Here is a 15,394-nt window from a genome sequence, read left to right on the forward strand (position 1 = left end):
TTTTGACCAACCCAGCCTTATACCAAAACTCATTTTAACCTTTCATCCTCAGCCAGCAAAAACAACTCATGTTAGCTTGGCCATTCCACCTCACTCCCTGTTCATCTCTGGTGAAACAACCCTCCCCCACACATTCACCTCCTTCCCTTCTTTCCCCTCTTCCCCTGGTTCTCCACCCCGTGCTCAGATTTCGTTTTCCTGTCCTAGCAAGTGACAGTGACCCTCCCTCATGAGCCATTCATACTTCAATCCCAAATCACTAAATAGTGCACTACATATTCTGTAAAAGTCAGTGTTATACACGGTTTAATAGTGTGCCTTAGTAGAAAGTAGGGAGGGGTTTGGAACAGCAGTTACAGCACGCCGTGATCCGATTGGCTCCTTCCCAAAGGTTGCCCATCACTGATTGGTTGGTTTGCGTTCCATCGGTTGTGATTGGTCAGCTTTTTTTCCTGCAATGGATACCCGAATCTCAGGCACGCTGAGGGACTGATTGAGGCTCCGAAAGCGGGCGATATGCAAGGTTTGTGATTGTTTTTGCCCCCTTTTCACCTACTTCCTGTGTGCTGTAGCCAGCTGGCTCGTCATGTGCATTGACACAGGCTTTGTTTTTGTTTTCCCCACAGGCAGGGAGAGGCAGTAAGGAGGGACTGGTTTAGTGTCGGCCGGCTTTTTAGCTAAACACACTGTATTCGCGGGAAGAGTGTTAGGTGTAAAAAGAAAAACAAAACAAAACAAAACAAAAAAAACCCCAAAACAAACAAACAACAGTCAAGCCTTTGATTTGGTGTGTAGGATGTGAATTTACATTAGAGAAACACACTAATACAAGATTATAGATCTTCAGGGTTATGATTGTGAATGAATTTCTAACCAACCAGGCTGATCAGTTATTTTAATTAACCTTCAGATATCAAAATGGGTGTTTCAGAGTTTTTTTTTGAAAATGTCCGTTAATGTTACGGACACTATTACGATAGCATTACGGGGGGGGGGGGGGGGACGACAACTTTTTCTTTTCGATGACTCATCCTGTACTAGTATTGTGTTCGTCCAATTAAACACTTTCCAGGTTGTATATGTCCCGCCCCTTGGATAGAATAGAATAGGATAGGGTAGGATAGAATAGGCTCGGCTGTTGTCCTCGTTAGAGTGGACAGGTGTAAATCAGTCCGAGTTTTTTTTTTTTTTTTTGTGATTGTTTCGGCCAAAAATGTTTTTTTGTGTTTTTTTTTTTCCAGAAAGCTACTTGAATTGGCGAAACTGCAATCGCAAGAAATTATCTTGCGTGCTCTTTCACGGTGATGTTTGTGGGTAAATGAGACCTTTTCGTTGTACTCGTTCGACGCACGTGAATCAAAGAGGGCTTTGGCTGAACGAAGTGTGATGACGTCACGTGACGTGTCTTGGCCAAAATCTGCATTAACTCCTCTGAATATCGCGGCGTTTCATTGATTTTCTGTTAATTTCTACGATCGCAAATTCCAGGAGGGATGGCTAAATGAAACGATGATGGGAAATAGTCCACCATTAAAAACAGGCCCTTGTTAAAAACTCTTTTTTGCTGGGTCTCAATTCGCCTACTATATACTATCCATCCTAAATACTATCCGAGATTAGAATGAGCGTGTCCCAGAACATAGTATGTTGAAATGAGCATCCCAAAAGTACCCGTATGGTTTACAGCTTCTTGCATGAAGGAGGAGGAGGAGGAGGAGCTTTGTGACAGTTTGCTTCGCCGAATTCAACCTGCAAACATGGTGGGCGAGTGTAACGTCTGTGATGCGTATTTTAGAGAGGCGTAAATGAAATGTGGAAAAATAACTCAACGGAATGGGAAATTAAATGATATAGTATAAATGATATAAGAAATAACGAATGAAGAAAAGCTTAAATGCAACGAGGAGGTTGTCTACGGCGACAGCATGCGTAACTAGGCAGCAACGTTCTCTTACGTTACGTGATGTGTTAGTGTGTCCCAGTACTCGCATACTCTCTTGCTACACACTCAAAAGTATGTACTTTTTCTTCACAAAAAGAGTACATACTCGTAGTGCATAGTATAAGTAGGCGAATTGAGAGAGCGTTTGTTGTTCTCCATATTTATCTAGCTTGTTAAGCTACCGTTAAACACGAGTGAGAACTGAGGGATGATCTAGGACAGGCCCAAGCATTATACGAGTATTTTCTGGCCTCTGTAGAACAACATATCCTCACAGTAGCACAACTAGACCAGCTAAAATCCTGTCAGAGAGGGTGTGGGAGTTAGTACAGCTATGAAAACAACTCGAGTACAACCCAAGATTGTGCCTCACAACAAAAATAAGAAGGAATTGTAGCTCACAAGTAATGAAAGTCTGCATTAAGTAAAAGGGTTTTGGTGTGAGGAACATTAGTCTTGAAGTTCCAGTGCACTACTAAAGAGGCAGTTGGTTACACCAGATTTGTTTTAGCTGTTACGTTTAGCGTAAGTAGGAAAACGATGCGAGTCTGCGACACTCCTCGTTCAGAGCGATCTCCATGGTGCATATAGCACAAAACAACAGCAAACCTGATTGACGTAGTGTTGTGGGTGAATATTCCTTTTTTTTTTCTTTTCTTTTTTTCCCCCGCTTCCCCTCAGACTTACTGGTCTGTTTTCTTATGTACCACTTGTTCTGGTTTCACATTTAGTCATCGTTCTTATCTCCGGTGAGATCTTTAGCAATGGAACATTGTCCAAAGGTCATGCTGAACTGTCAACAGTAAGCACCTCAAATCAGCGCCTTCAAAATAAGGAGAAGGATCATTTCAGGAAATGGCAACCTTGGCTGTAGGGATAGGTTTACCGCTGCAGGGATCGTTTGGATAAAATGGGCTTTACTGTAATGGTGGACTGCAGCGTCATTTTTAGCACAACTGCCTCATAGCCACAGTCTCTGTATTCGTTACAAGCGGAGTTGAATAGGAGGCGTGCGGTCACACAGAATTTATTACAAGTGGGAGGGTTGAACTGAACAATTCTCCATGCTGTTGTGTGTGTGTGTGTGTCAGCGAGGCAGCAGCCGTGCATGCCTCATACAGTTTAATCTTTCATTCTCAGGGGCTTCTCCTCTCCCCATTCGTCTCTTTTCCCCCGTTTCTCTCGTTCCATTCCACAATGGCATATTGTAGTTTTAAGCCATCCAGCTGTCACGGTCCTCTGACGGCTCTCTTCCGCTCTCCTTCCTCTGTCTTCCTTTCTTCCTATCAATAGATTGATCAGACCAGTGTGGGTGTAAAGTGTCACCAAATCATTACTACATTATTACTTTGCCATTTTCACAGTGGAAACAGAGCATGATGGAAAATGCCACTAATGGACAAAAAACATCAGTATTGGCCGGCTTTATATGCTTAATACTTGGGTTGTAATGAAATGTACTTTTAAATATAATCTTAAATAGGGACATAAAGAAATAAAAGAAGTTCCTTGTTTAAAGAATCTCATTTTAAATCCAACTTTTAATTTACTTATAGGACATAAAATTGTTTTCGTTTTTAATAAGAAAGTAACTACTAAATAGGCTGAACATCTCTAACCTTTACCCTTTTAGGATTAGTCATGAATCTGTGAATTATGCCATTTGAATGTGCCCCAGAATCCTCCTACTATCCTAAACAACTAGCTGACTATTTAAACACGAAAGTTCAGTAAGCGGACGTTTCCTCATCGGTCGACACGGTCAAGTTTTCAGTATCTGAGCTAGGATTTATAGTTATTGAGCTGGGCAGTATGATGAATATAATACACTGATATTGCGATTATGACGCAATACACCTTGCGGTAATATTGTTTTGTACTTGAAAAACAGTGAAACATTCTGGATGTAGCTTATTTCAGGATAAAATCTGTGTACTGAATTTTAAAATCGGAAGATGTTCAAAATTTTACCCATTTTTTTTTTCTCCACATATTTTCAAAGTTGTAGAGTTTCCCCAATTAAATGGCGTGAATTATCGTGATATCTTTTAGTTTTGTTAATCACTAGCTCGTCACAAGGACGATCTGTGGATAAAGGTTTTAAAGCACCAGACCATCCTTGAGTTATTTCCACTTTGAATCAGACGTGATTAGTTAGAATTATTTCCATATCAGACTGGTGATTGGTTGAGCATATTTTGTGACCTCACAAACTAAGTCGGTCCGTACAGATTTACACGGCGTTTTTTTTTTTTTTTTGTGATCGTTGCGCCCAAATATGCTTGATTTTGCTGCGGCTTTTTCCCAGATTTGCGATGCAATTTGCGGAGATTTTTGTGCTTTTCTTTTAGAACACTACTCGAATTGGTGAACTTGCAATTGCAAAAATAGTTTTGCACGGTTTTTCACAGTAATGTTTTTCGGTAAATGAGACATTTTAGCTGTACTTATGTTCGACTCACGTGAATCGAAGAGGGATTTGGCTGAACACGCGTCGTGATGACGTCACATGACGCGTCTCGACCCAAATCTGCGGTTATTTTGAAAAATCTCAAGCTCCTCCGAATATTACAACGCTTCCTTGATTTTGCGTTCATTCCTGCAATCGTAAAAATCCTGGAGGGACTGTTAAGTTAATGCAAAACTGCTTCGGGTTTTTTATGACTTAAAGGGAAAATTCTGACCATGTTGATAAATTATATAGTTGAATCAGCCATCCAAGAGGCGTTAACATTGATCCTAACATTTAATAACAGACAATACATTTGTAATAAATTTGTTCTGGTCAGATATTAAATGACTGACACTGAAAAGGACATTTCTGATTTTTCAGTTCTGTCGAGGGGGAAAAAAACTATTTTGCTTCATTTACTCAGGACATGAACAATTATCTTGGAAACCTGTGTACCAAGATTTCCCAGTAACACCACGGCAAACACATGGTTGTCACCGTCCTTTTGTTGGCTTAAGTCAACATGGCGCGAGGCCAAAGGTAGGGTGGGTCCCAGTGAAGTCACAAATAAATAAAAGAATCTTCTGCTTCAGTACAAATCGGCCTGGACTTCTGCACAACAGTACACGTGCCTTGTTTGCTCAGCTTCCCAGATTGGCTCGTTAATCAAGAACTTAGCAGCTAGCTGCTTTGTGTAGTATAAATAGCATCCCAGCATCACACCACTGACAGTTTGAGACTTTTCAGAATGAGTGTGAGGAAAAGAGGGCGTCATCTTGGTAAACGCATGTCCAATGTCTTAGGAGAAAGATATTGTATTTAACTGGAAAACAAATCGTCAGTCATTTTCAGGGTTTAACTGACCTTTTGTATGGCGAACAGAAGAAAACTAGTAAGGGCGCAAGAAACTAAGGAATGGAGCACAGCCTTTTTTTTTTTTTTTTTGCGAAACTCTACCAAAAATGCTCCCAAGGAATACAAATAATCCGAGAAATGAAATGTGATTTATACCTTCTTGACATCATATATTTTGACTTCTGTGCTAGACTACAGCTACGATGTTCAGAACTTATCTTAAGTATCACTTTACAGAGTTCTTTATCAGAATACAGACACTTCCAGTACAGTAAATGACTGCTGGCAGATTTTCACAGTCATCCATCTAAAGAATTTTGTTCAAGTTCAGTATTACTCGTCACACTGTATGAGATAATCCCAAGAAAATCTTGGCCAGATCGTATTACTGGCTGTACAGGAAAGAAGTTTACTCCATTCTGATTATGATGTCAGTGAGTGTGATCTGGGCATGTGCAGTGAATGGGATCGTGTAAACAGTAACATTGTTCAAAGTGAGCATGAGGTAATAAGGATAGCTTGTTCTGCTCATGACTGTATCTGTAGCTGTCTCGTGAGCTTCGTACCATGAGTGTCCCTTGAATTCCGCATCCTGTGACGTCCCCCTATTGGCAGCTTTTAGACTAACATCATATCAGCGATCAAATCTTGATGATATTTAATCAAAAAACATCTGACGTCTCCCAAACAGTCGTCAGCTGTCTTTGGTGTCTCACCATGTCACTAAATTGCCTGCTTGTGAGCATCTCGTATTACATGTCGTAAGACCACCAGTCTCACCGGACAACCAAAGAGTTATATTGTGTGATTTTTGCCTTACAGCTCCGGGGTAGGGGGTTGGATTCCCGCCTCTGCCCTGTGTGTGTGTGTGTGTGTGTGTGTGTGTGTGTGTGTGTGGAGTTTGCATGTTCTCCCCGTGCTTTGGGGTTTTCTCAGGGTTCTCCGGTTTCCTCCCCCAGTCCAAGGTATGCGTTGTCATTTCCCAATTGTCCGTAGTGTGTGAATAGGTATGCGATTGTGCCCTGCAATGGTCCAGGTTCCCTGGGATAGACTCCAGGTTCCCTGTGAGTCTGTGTAGGATAAGCGCTACATAAAATGGATGGACTTTTGTCTGACAATAACATCAGGTCAAAACTCAAACTCTGTAACCTGACTTCAGCTTTCAATGATCAACTAGCTGGAAAGTGTGATTTAAATGAGGCTGATTTTGTATCAGTGTATATTTATTTTATGATCGTTTTGGATCAAACATGAGCGGCCCAATTTTATCTCTCTTTTTCTCTTTGAAATTTTTGGACATTTCCTCATTTAGGGTCATGAACTTATATGCAAATATTTCTTCTTATGGCTTGTGTCGGACAAGCCGTAATAAATGTGTACTGTTTTCTTTGCTGTTTTTTTTTTTTTTTTTTGTGTGTGTGTGTTTAAACTGTGGATGTCATTTTGCCCCATAACATGCAACTTGTAAGATGTAACTTACAAGTTAATTACCCTTTTCTCTGAAAGTGTACCATAAGCAGGAATCCAAGCACTTCTATTTTAAATAATGCATTTATTTAAAAAAATAAAAAATAAATGTGTGTGTATATATATATATATATATATATATATATATATATATATATATATATATATATATATATACACACATATATATATATATATATATATATATATATATATATATATATATATATGAATAAATCAGATAATATGGTTTAGTTTTTGTTTGTTAGCTCTGAGGGGGCTAAAGCAGCATGTCTAATAATGACTATATGAAATGTTCTCTCTCTCTCTCTCTCTCCTCTTGTCCTGCCCTGTAGTTCTTCCCCAGAATTTCCATATTTTTTCCCCTCCTCTTTTTTTTTCTTCTTCTTCTCGGGAAACAAAAGATCAATTTTGCGCGAGCAAAAAAGGCTCCACCCCGTTTCTCTTCCCTCTTTCTTTCTTGCAGCCCCCCCCCCCCCTCTCCCCCCCCCTCTCCCCCCTCTCTGACACACAGCACACACAGACACAAATACACTGACACTTGCGTGTGTGTTGAAATAGAAAGTGAGGGAGCAAGGAGGAAGAGAGAGGGAGAGAGGGAGAGAGAGAGAGAGAGTGGTGGGGCGAGCGTGCGCATATGCTCGCTCGTGCGTGTGCGCGCGTGCGTGTGTAGCTACACTACAGCGGAGACGGAGGAGAAGGGGGAAAAAGGGAATAAGAAAATTTGAGGTAGCCGCCATATGCTGAGGATTTGGTGAATGTTTCGTTGAAGGGGGTTGTTCGTTTGGACCTTACACGATGGGGAGCTCACACTTGCTGAACAAAGGCTTGCCTTTAGGTAGGTAAATCGCTTTGCTTTTTTTTCTTTCTTTTTTCTTCCACTTGCGCGCGAGCCCGCACGTGAAGAAGAGAAGTGGTTGTAAGCGCGTGATATATGCGCGCGGCGATTATTTGGGCGTTGAGTGGTGTGTGTGTGTGTGTGTGTGTGTGTCTGTGTGTCCCCCCCCCTTTCCCCTCTTCCCCTCTTCCTTTCGCTTATGCTTTTCCTTTCGTCTTCTCTCTTCTCTTCTCCCTCCTTTCCTGTTATCTTTCACGCTGTCCATTCATCCTGCACACAATGCTGCATGCTTTTTCTGCAAAGCCCCTTCTGGTTTGTGTGCAGCGCGTGCTTGTGTGTGTGTATGTGTGCAATGTGAGGTTCTCTCTCGTTCCATGCTGTCTCTCTCTCTCTCTGTGTGTGTGTGTGTGTGTGTGTGTGTGTGTGTGTCCTCCTGCGTGGAAATATCAGGGGTTTGGCAAGGACATGGTTCCTCTCACATTTGGGAATCATCCCAACATGTTGTACAGTGGAAATGTGGCTTCCAGTCCCAGCCTTGACTCTCTTCCTAATTATTATTATTATTTTTTCACTCCCTTTCGAAGGAAGGACCTTTCTGTTTCAAGAACAGGAAGAACACAAGAAATGTATTTATTGATGTATTTATTATGCATTGATTACAGGCAGATAAAGAAAAATCCTCACCGTGAAATCAAAGCTGTTTTATTGCATGAAAATAGATCTGACACATAGCTTAAATGAAGTAGCCCTTCCACCGCTTTGCACTTCTTTTCACGAAGTCACAATTTCATTTCCGTATGCACCGAATTATAAAGCCAAATCCCCGTGTAGGGTCACATCAGAAGACCCTCACGTATTTCAACATGGGCCGGGTTGTTGGCTCTGCCCAAACAGCCAGCAGTGTCGGTTTGATTTATCGCCAATGGATGGCCGAGGTAGACCATATCTCGTTGCTATGAAGTGGCTAATTCAAATAGATCCCACACACACATCCCCAGAGGCCATGCGTTCGTTAACAACACTACCGCCGTCACATACATACAGCCTCGCTGCTACAACCCTGTCTCTTTCCACAATTTGTTTCCCACATGTACGTGATTCACCTGATTAGAAGAACATTTATACAGGAAGCTTAAACAGAACACTGTATCAGCCCCGAGTTAATATTACTCATCGTTCTGTTTAGTCCTTATTTGGTCTGATTGCATGCATGACACAGATTAGGTATGCTTATATCATGCTGGCAGTTTGTTTTCTTTATCTGGGGGAAAAAAAAAGCTATTAGTCTGGAAAGCTAGACACTGCTAGACTTCACAAGGGACAAAGTGAGTGAGCGTAGAGGTTTATGAGAGGAACGTAAACCTGGGTAGGGGGGGGGGGGGGGGGGGGGGGGGGGGGGGGGGGGAACTGGTAACTGTTTGTGACAGAGGGTAGGTGAGGGATTGGCTAAGTAATAACCAATGTAAATGATATAGGAAAAATGTATGTGTGTGTGTAGAGGGAGGTGGCCTGCATATATGTGTGTGTGTGTGTGTGTGTGTGTGTGGAAGAGATGTTGGGAAAAACAGTCACGTCATGCCTGCACACGCCAGATTAGATACAGTATACATGGATCAGGTATGTCTAATTCACAGATGCACAGATTACATTTAGTAGCGTAATACCTGCGGCGTCATGCGACCGTTATTCCGGGAGCGTATTACATGAACCGTGCCATTAAATGGTTCATAAATGGTTTTGCATTTGAATTACATACGTTACAGAATGACATGGCTGACTCTGGCTCAGGTGATGGAGAGTCAGGAGGATTAGGTAATAATACTAGTTATTATTACCCATTTACTTTATTATTATTGTTATTATTATTATTATTATTACCTAATAGTTACTGCTTTTGACATTTGAAATGAAAGAAGCCGAATTGTATTTGCTCATTCATTAGTTTATCCATAGTAAGCGGTTTATCCTGGTCAGGGTTGCGGTGGATCCGGGGCCTATCCCGGGAACACCGAGTGTGAAGCGGGAAGTGGGATGCCGGGCGGTCGCAGGGCACCACACACACACGCACTCATTTACACCTACGCATGATTTCCATCGAATTATTACGCATAGTCAAAAATGTTTACAAAGAATATCAAACAATATTTTATTTACACAAAATAACTTCAAAAAAAGTTTCTTCACACGTTTTTTTCCCCCACACAAGTCGTGTCGAGTGAAAGACACATGCAATGTGAGCTGGAAACGTGTCCAAAATAAACACCCGGACAGTTGGGCCATTTTTGGACACACTTTATTTTGAAGGAGCCTTGCTGAAAAGTGATTTATTAAATAGTCCACTGAGTCATATCACAGACAGAGCAGACCGACTGAAGAGGACCTGAGGATCAGGCCGTCTTTTGTTTGTTTTGTTTTTTTTTAAAACCGATTTCATCTGTGTATTTATCTAGAAGTTATCAGCACCCCTTATCAGATTAGGGAACAAACAGGAATGGTGGCATTTACTGACGTTAAACCTCAGCACACATGAATTTTTACCTTGCGTTATTTTTTCCAACCTGAAGGATCTGTACACGCACAGTTTGTGGGGCACCTTATCGAACAATGACTGCTGGGAATGAACACATATTTTTAATATTGAAAGAGAAAAAACAGAAACACACATCGGGGACATGATTTTAGATTGGTCCAATTGGAAGAGGAGCTGATCCTGAAGTGTTTTATTCCCCTTAGAACACAGCAATTTGCCACTGATTACAAGTATTCAATTATTCACGAAGAACATGCTGAACCGTTTATATTTATGTTTAATGTTGTATAACGTTCGCAAGAAGTTAGTTCCGCATCTTGTTAGCGAAAAGTGCAGAGTTGGCGTCCGGAAGGTTCTCCCATGACTGAAAACTCACTGAGTGTTGCGAAGTGCCAACACCAGAGACTACATTTTTCTTTGTTAAATAACCAGTTTCCTTTATTATTATTATTATTATTATTATTATTATTATTATTAGGGGCCAAGCACCGAAGGTGCTTAGGCACCTATTGTATCCGTTAGTTTTCTTTTTCTCCTTCTTCTTCTCCTTCTTCCCCGCTGGGAGTCTATGGCAGAAAATGATGAAATTTGGCACACTCATATATATGACCATGACTAGTATCTGGACCAATTATGGGGTCTGTAAGACCAACTGTATAGCGCCACGACTAGTTCAAAAATTCATTTTTCAAATGGTTAGAATTGTTGAACACTGTCCTAGAGAAAAGAAATTTAGTTCATCAGATTAGTCTCCTCATGCTGATCATAATCCATATCTTACATTAAGACTCCACCCATTACAATAGTCACCATTTTGAAATATACAGTGTGCAGTTTTTTCGTTAATCCTCATTCAGATTTTGTCCCAGTTCTTTAAAAAATCGGCTCAGACGATTAGTGGACAGATCCGGACAAAACTGACAGAACAGGATTTTGATATTCATATTTGTTCAAAAGTTATGATCCGGTATCTTTTAACATTCTAACTAAGGCTCATTCTCACCGTGAAAGCCCTCCTCAGCATCAAACCAAATGTGCGGTCTGTGTGGCGCACTGTGATAAACAACCCGCTTCACTTCTAATGGGCCTGGGTTTGAGTCCCATGTGGCGTAAGTTCTTAAAAGTGTCTATAAACTTCTGTCATTCGGTTAATATCTTTTGTGGCAAAGTATTGCACTAACCTTTCAACCTCTTGGCATGCAAATAAATGCCTCTGTTCTGTTCATTTCAAGTTCAGTCTTATTCTTAGCTGTGCTTCTGAACCTATCTTTTATTCATTCATGTACATTTCTATTTCTCCTTCGTGTTCTGCAGGCTCCGCATTGCACTTGCTGCGCCTTTAGTGCTTGGCCCCTTTAATCGCTGCTTGCATTATTTTATTATTATTATTGTTATTATTACTATTATTACTATTATAGCTATTGTATCTATTATTAGCCTTAAATTGTGAGACCACGGCCGTACAAGTCACTGTGAATGAGCTGCTGCTGTATAAAAGAAAACATTTTGGAAAGGGTGAATTAATATAAAACTGGGATTTGAATGACAGCTGGAACTACTGTCAGAACTGCTATTGTAAATAATTAATTAAGCAACAAGAATTCAACAGCACTGTGGTATAAGTATATAATGCAGTTTATGCATTTGGAGGAAATTTGTAATAATTTTTTTTCAACCAAACCGATTTACCCCCCCCCCCCCCCCCCCCCCAAACAATTTCCTTAATAGTACCAAGTAACTTTTTTCACAATTAACCATTCGAACAGTCACATCTGTAATTATTTGCACTCGTAGTAAATTGTCAGGTGAAAGTCTTAAAAATGGACAGTAGATGCAGGTGGTGTTCATCTGATATGCTCGTGAAGGTGACCTGCTTCCTCATTATCCCGCACTATGCACTGTGTGAAATGCGTGTAATCGTGTTCTTTGGTACGATTGTGTCTCAGGCTACGTAACAGTCCACTTCAGGATGCATCTGCGTTGCAATATGTTCAGGAAGTGCAAGTGTGACAAGTGCGAAAATGACCCAGCATGCTCAGTTATGTGCACTGTAATCAGTAGCAGCGTTTTGTCAAAGTCAGTGACAGAAGCTCTTTGCGTTGGTCCCAGAGATATGTAAATATCTCACTGGAGGTCAAGTGCAGAATTTATTCTTCAGGACGTGCTTTATTTTGGGAATCGTCCCTGTGAGACTAACCTTGAGTGTTAATGTTTGTGTCTATCCTTGAAGCTGGGATTTATTTTTCGCTCTTTTTCTTGCACAGTAACAGGGCTGGCATAAGAGCAAAGCTGTTTTAAGGCCCACAGGAGAGCAGTTGTTTAAATGGTTCACTTATTTTTTGCATTTTATTACTTTATACTTGTATAATGGCCTGGTGACTATGATTATGCTTCTTTCTTTGGTTTAGTCTGCAGGCAAGCGTTTAGCTCAGATCATGAGGAAATGTTAAAAAGAGCGGTGAAGTGGCCTTTTGTTTTTCTGCACCGAAGATCTGGAACACATCGCCAATAAACCAAAACTGTAATTATTTAGAATTTTTAAAAACTTTTATTATTTGCCTCATTATACTGGAAAATTACTTTTGGTATTTCTTTAATCGTTGTACTTTTATAGTACTTTTTACATGTTGATTGTTGTTATATTTTGTCTTTATATACACTGCATTTTGTATTATTTGGCTATTTTACTATTTTATTTCTGACTCAAATTTTTCCCACCTGTTTTTATTTTATTATTTATAAATGTGTAATCTTGATAGGTTAGTTTGAACCTGTACATTACACATATACATTACAGCACAGTGAAATTCTTTTCTTTGCATACCCCAGCATGCTAGGAAGCTAGGGTCAGAGCACAGGGTCAGCCATGATACAGCACCCCTGGAGCAGAGAGGGTTAACAGCCGTTCTCAAGGGCCCAATAGTGGCAGCTTGGCAGTGCTGTGGCTTGAACCCCTGACCTTCCGATTAGTAACCCAGAGCCTTAACCATCAAGCTACCACTAGTGTGACAAATCATGCTGCCTCTACAGATGAATACTACTGTATTCATCTGTGGGGGGGTGGGGGGGTGGTTGTAGGTCGATAGCCATTAAACAAATTGTCCGTAGAGTGTGAATGAGCGTATGTGTGTGATTTCGCCCTGCGATGGGTTGGCACCCCGTCCAGGGTGTCCCGCACCTTGTGCCACAAGTCCCCAAGAATGGGCTCCAGGCTCCCCCACAACCCTGTGTAGAATAAGCGGTACAGAAAATAGATTGGTGGAGTACTTTTCATTTTTAATTCCAAGTCTTAAAGTGCATTACATAAAAGATTGGAAGGTCAAAACGGGGTCTTTATGACAAAGCATGTCTAAAGAACCAACATAAATGAATTAATTGTAACTATATGACAATTACTATGAGTAATCTAAACGTATTAAGCAAAACAAGTCCCCATGCTAAGAACAGGCCAAAGTTTTCAATAACAGTTCTTGAGGTCGTGTTCCTTATGTTCTCCAGAGTTTAGATCGTCTAAACTTACAGCGGAGTCAAGTGCTCGAGGTTGTACAAAAATAGATGTCGGTGCCGAATCCATTTGCGTTCGCCGAGAGCATACAGCCATTGATCATTATTGCGAATTTTTTTCCTCGCATCGACTTTCCTTGTATGTTGTATCTTTATCTAGATTCATTGAACCATCTTGCTCTTTTTTAAGGCTGTAACGCTGGAGCGTGGGGTGGCCTCGATTTCCAAGCTGCAGCTTGTATTGCCATGATTCATTTCACCACAATGTGGAATTGATCCTTGCTTCACGGGGGTGGCGAGTCTTTCGTTCTATACAAGTCCCGTTGCTGTAATTGAGACATTCGAATGCATAATCCCACGGCACAGAAATGACAGACTCTCGAAAGGACATCTCAAGCATCCGTTGCGTTATTGTCATACGTATTAGACAACTTCTAGGTGGAGATGAACATTTGAACGAAGCTTCTGACTCCTCCTAATTCAGCTTTGAAATGACATGAGATTCAGGTGTCTTTAGGATTCAACACAACTGAAGTCTTGCTTACCTGAACTCTCTTTATGCAGGCATCCGGCCTCCTATAATGAACGGGCCCATGCACCCTCGTCCTCTGGTGGCGCTGCTGGACGGCCGGGACTGCACGGTGGAGATGCCCATCTTGAAAGACGTGGCCACCGTGGCGTTTTGCGATGCTCAGTCCACCCAGGAGATCCACGAGAAGGTAGAGGAATATTTTATTGCGTTTACATGTGAGCTAGTCAGAACGCTTGGACCTGTTCAGAAGAAAAACTCTTATTTTATCAGTCAGATACTGTATGTATAATATTCTAGCATTTTCTAGAATAGCTGTATACCTTTTTTTAGCATCTTAAACCCATGAGCCTCTTTATTAGGAACACCTGTACGCCTGCACGTTCATGCAGTTAACCAGGCAGCCAATCATGTGGCAGCAGTGCAGTGAATAAAATCATGACATCAAGAAGAGTTTCAGTTCATTCACATCCAATGCCAGAATAGGGGGGAAAACGATCTCGGTGACTGACTGGTCTGGTTTGAGTGTTTCAGACATTTTCACACAATATATGATCTATATGACTCTATATAGACTGCTGTGAACTATATATGACTACAGTATATGGTCTAGGGCTGGGCGATACATCGATATAATATCGATATCGTGATAAATAATTACAAATGAAATGGTACGGAATGGATGCCGTTGATTTGACGTTTTATTTAAATAAAAATCTTCTTTGTCTTTAATAGGCATGATTCAAAGTTTTCCGTCAAACTCAGATTCACGCTTTATTTTATTTTATTTTACTACTCTATTGCTAGCTAAATGTTAGCTAAATTATATATCGTGATACGCATCGTGTATCATAGAAATGTCCTCAAGTATCGTGACATGATACTTTTGTCATATCGCCCAGCCCTAATAGGATCTAATCTTTGCCATCGGCTACTCAGTTATAAAACCTACGACGCACCAAATCTCGAAGCTGATGGGCTACCTCAGCAGACGGCCACATCAGGTTCCACATCTGCCAGCCAAGACCAGAAATCTGAGGTGACGCAGGTTGTTTTGTTTTGTGTTGTTGGCTTTATAACTGAATAGCTGAAGGCAAAAAGTACATCATGTAATATGTAGTTGTATTGCTAATGATTTATTTGTTTGTTTTTGCATCCTACTGCTACAAATACATTAAGGAAAAAAAAACAGCAATTTTAGCATTATTATATCAAAAATATCTACAAATGTTTGATAAATGATTCAATATTCAGCT

General features: G+C 40.8%; 1 protein-coding gene across 2 annotated transcripts in view; it reads left to right on the top strand.

Moving 5' to 3' along the window:
* Nucleotides 1-433: 433 nt before the first annotated feature.
* The window catches only part of LOC108269017 (C-terminal binding protein 1), a 30,404-nt gene continuing 15,443 nt past the window's right edge, over nucleotides 434-15,394 (top strand). Inside the window, exons 1-2 of one of the 2 annotated variants that reach the window (XM_053682009.1) lie at nucleotides 434-523; nucleotides 14,174-14,328. In XM_053682009.1, the coding sequence (XP_053537984.1) occupies nucleotides 517-523; nucleotides 14,174-14,328 (162 nt within the window). In that variant the 5' untranslated portion in view covers nucleotides 434-516. Of the gene's footprint in view, nucleotides 524-7,263; nucleotides 7,576-14,173; nucleotides 14,329-15,394 lie in introns of those variants that run through there. The other variant, XM_017474490.3, reaches the window with a different exon arrangement.

This window comes from Ictalurus punctatus, chromosome 8 (genome assembly GCF_001660625.3).
Source record: "Ictalurus punctatus breed USDA103 chromosome 8, Coco_2.0, whole genome shotgun sequence".
NCBI lineage: Eukaryota > Metazoa > Chordata > Actinopteri > Siluriformes > Ictaluridae > Ictalurus > Ictalurus punctatus.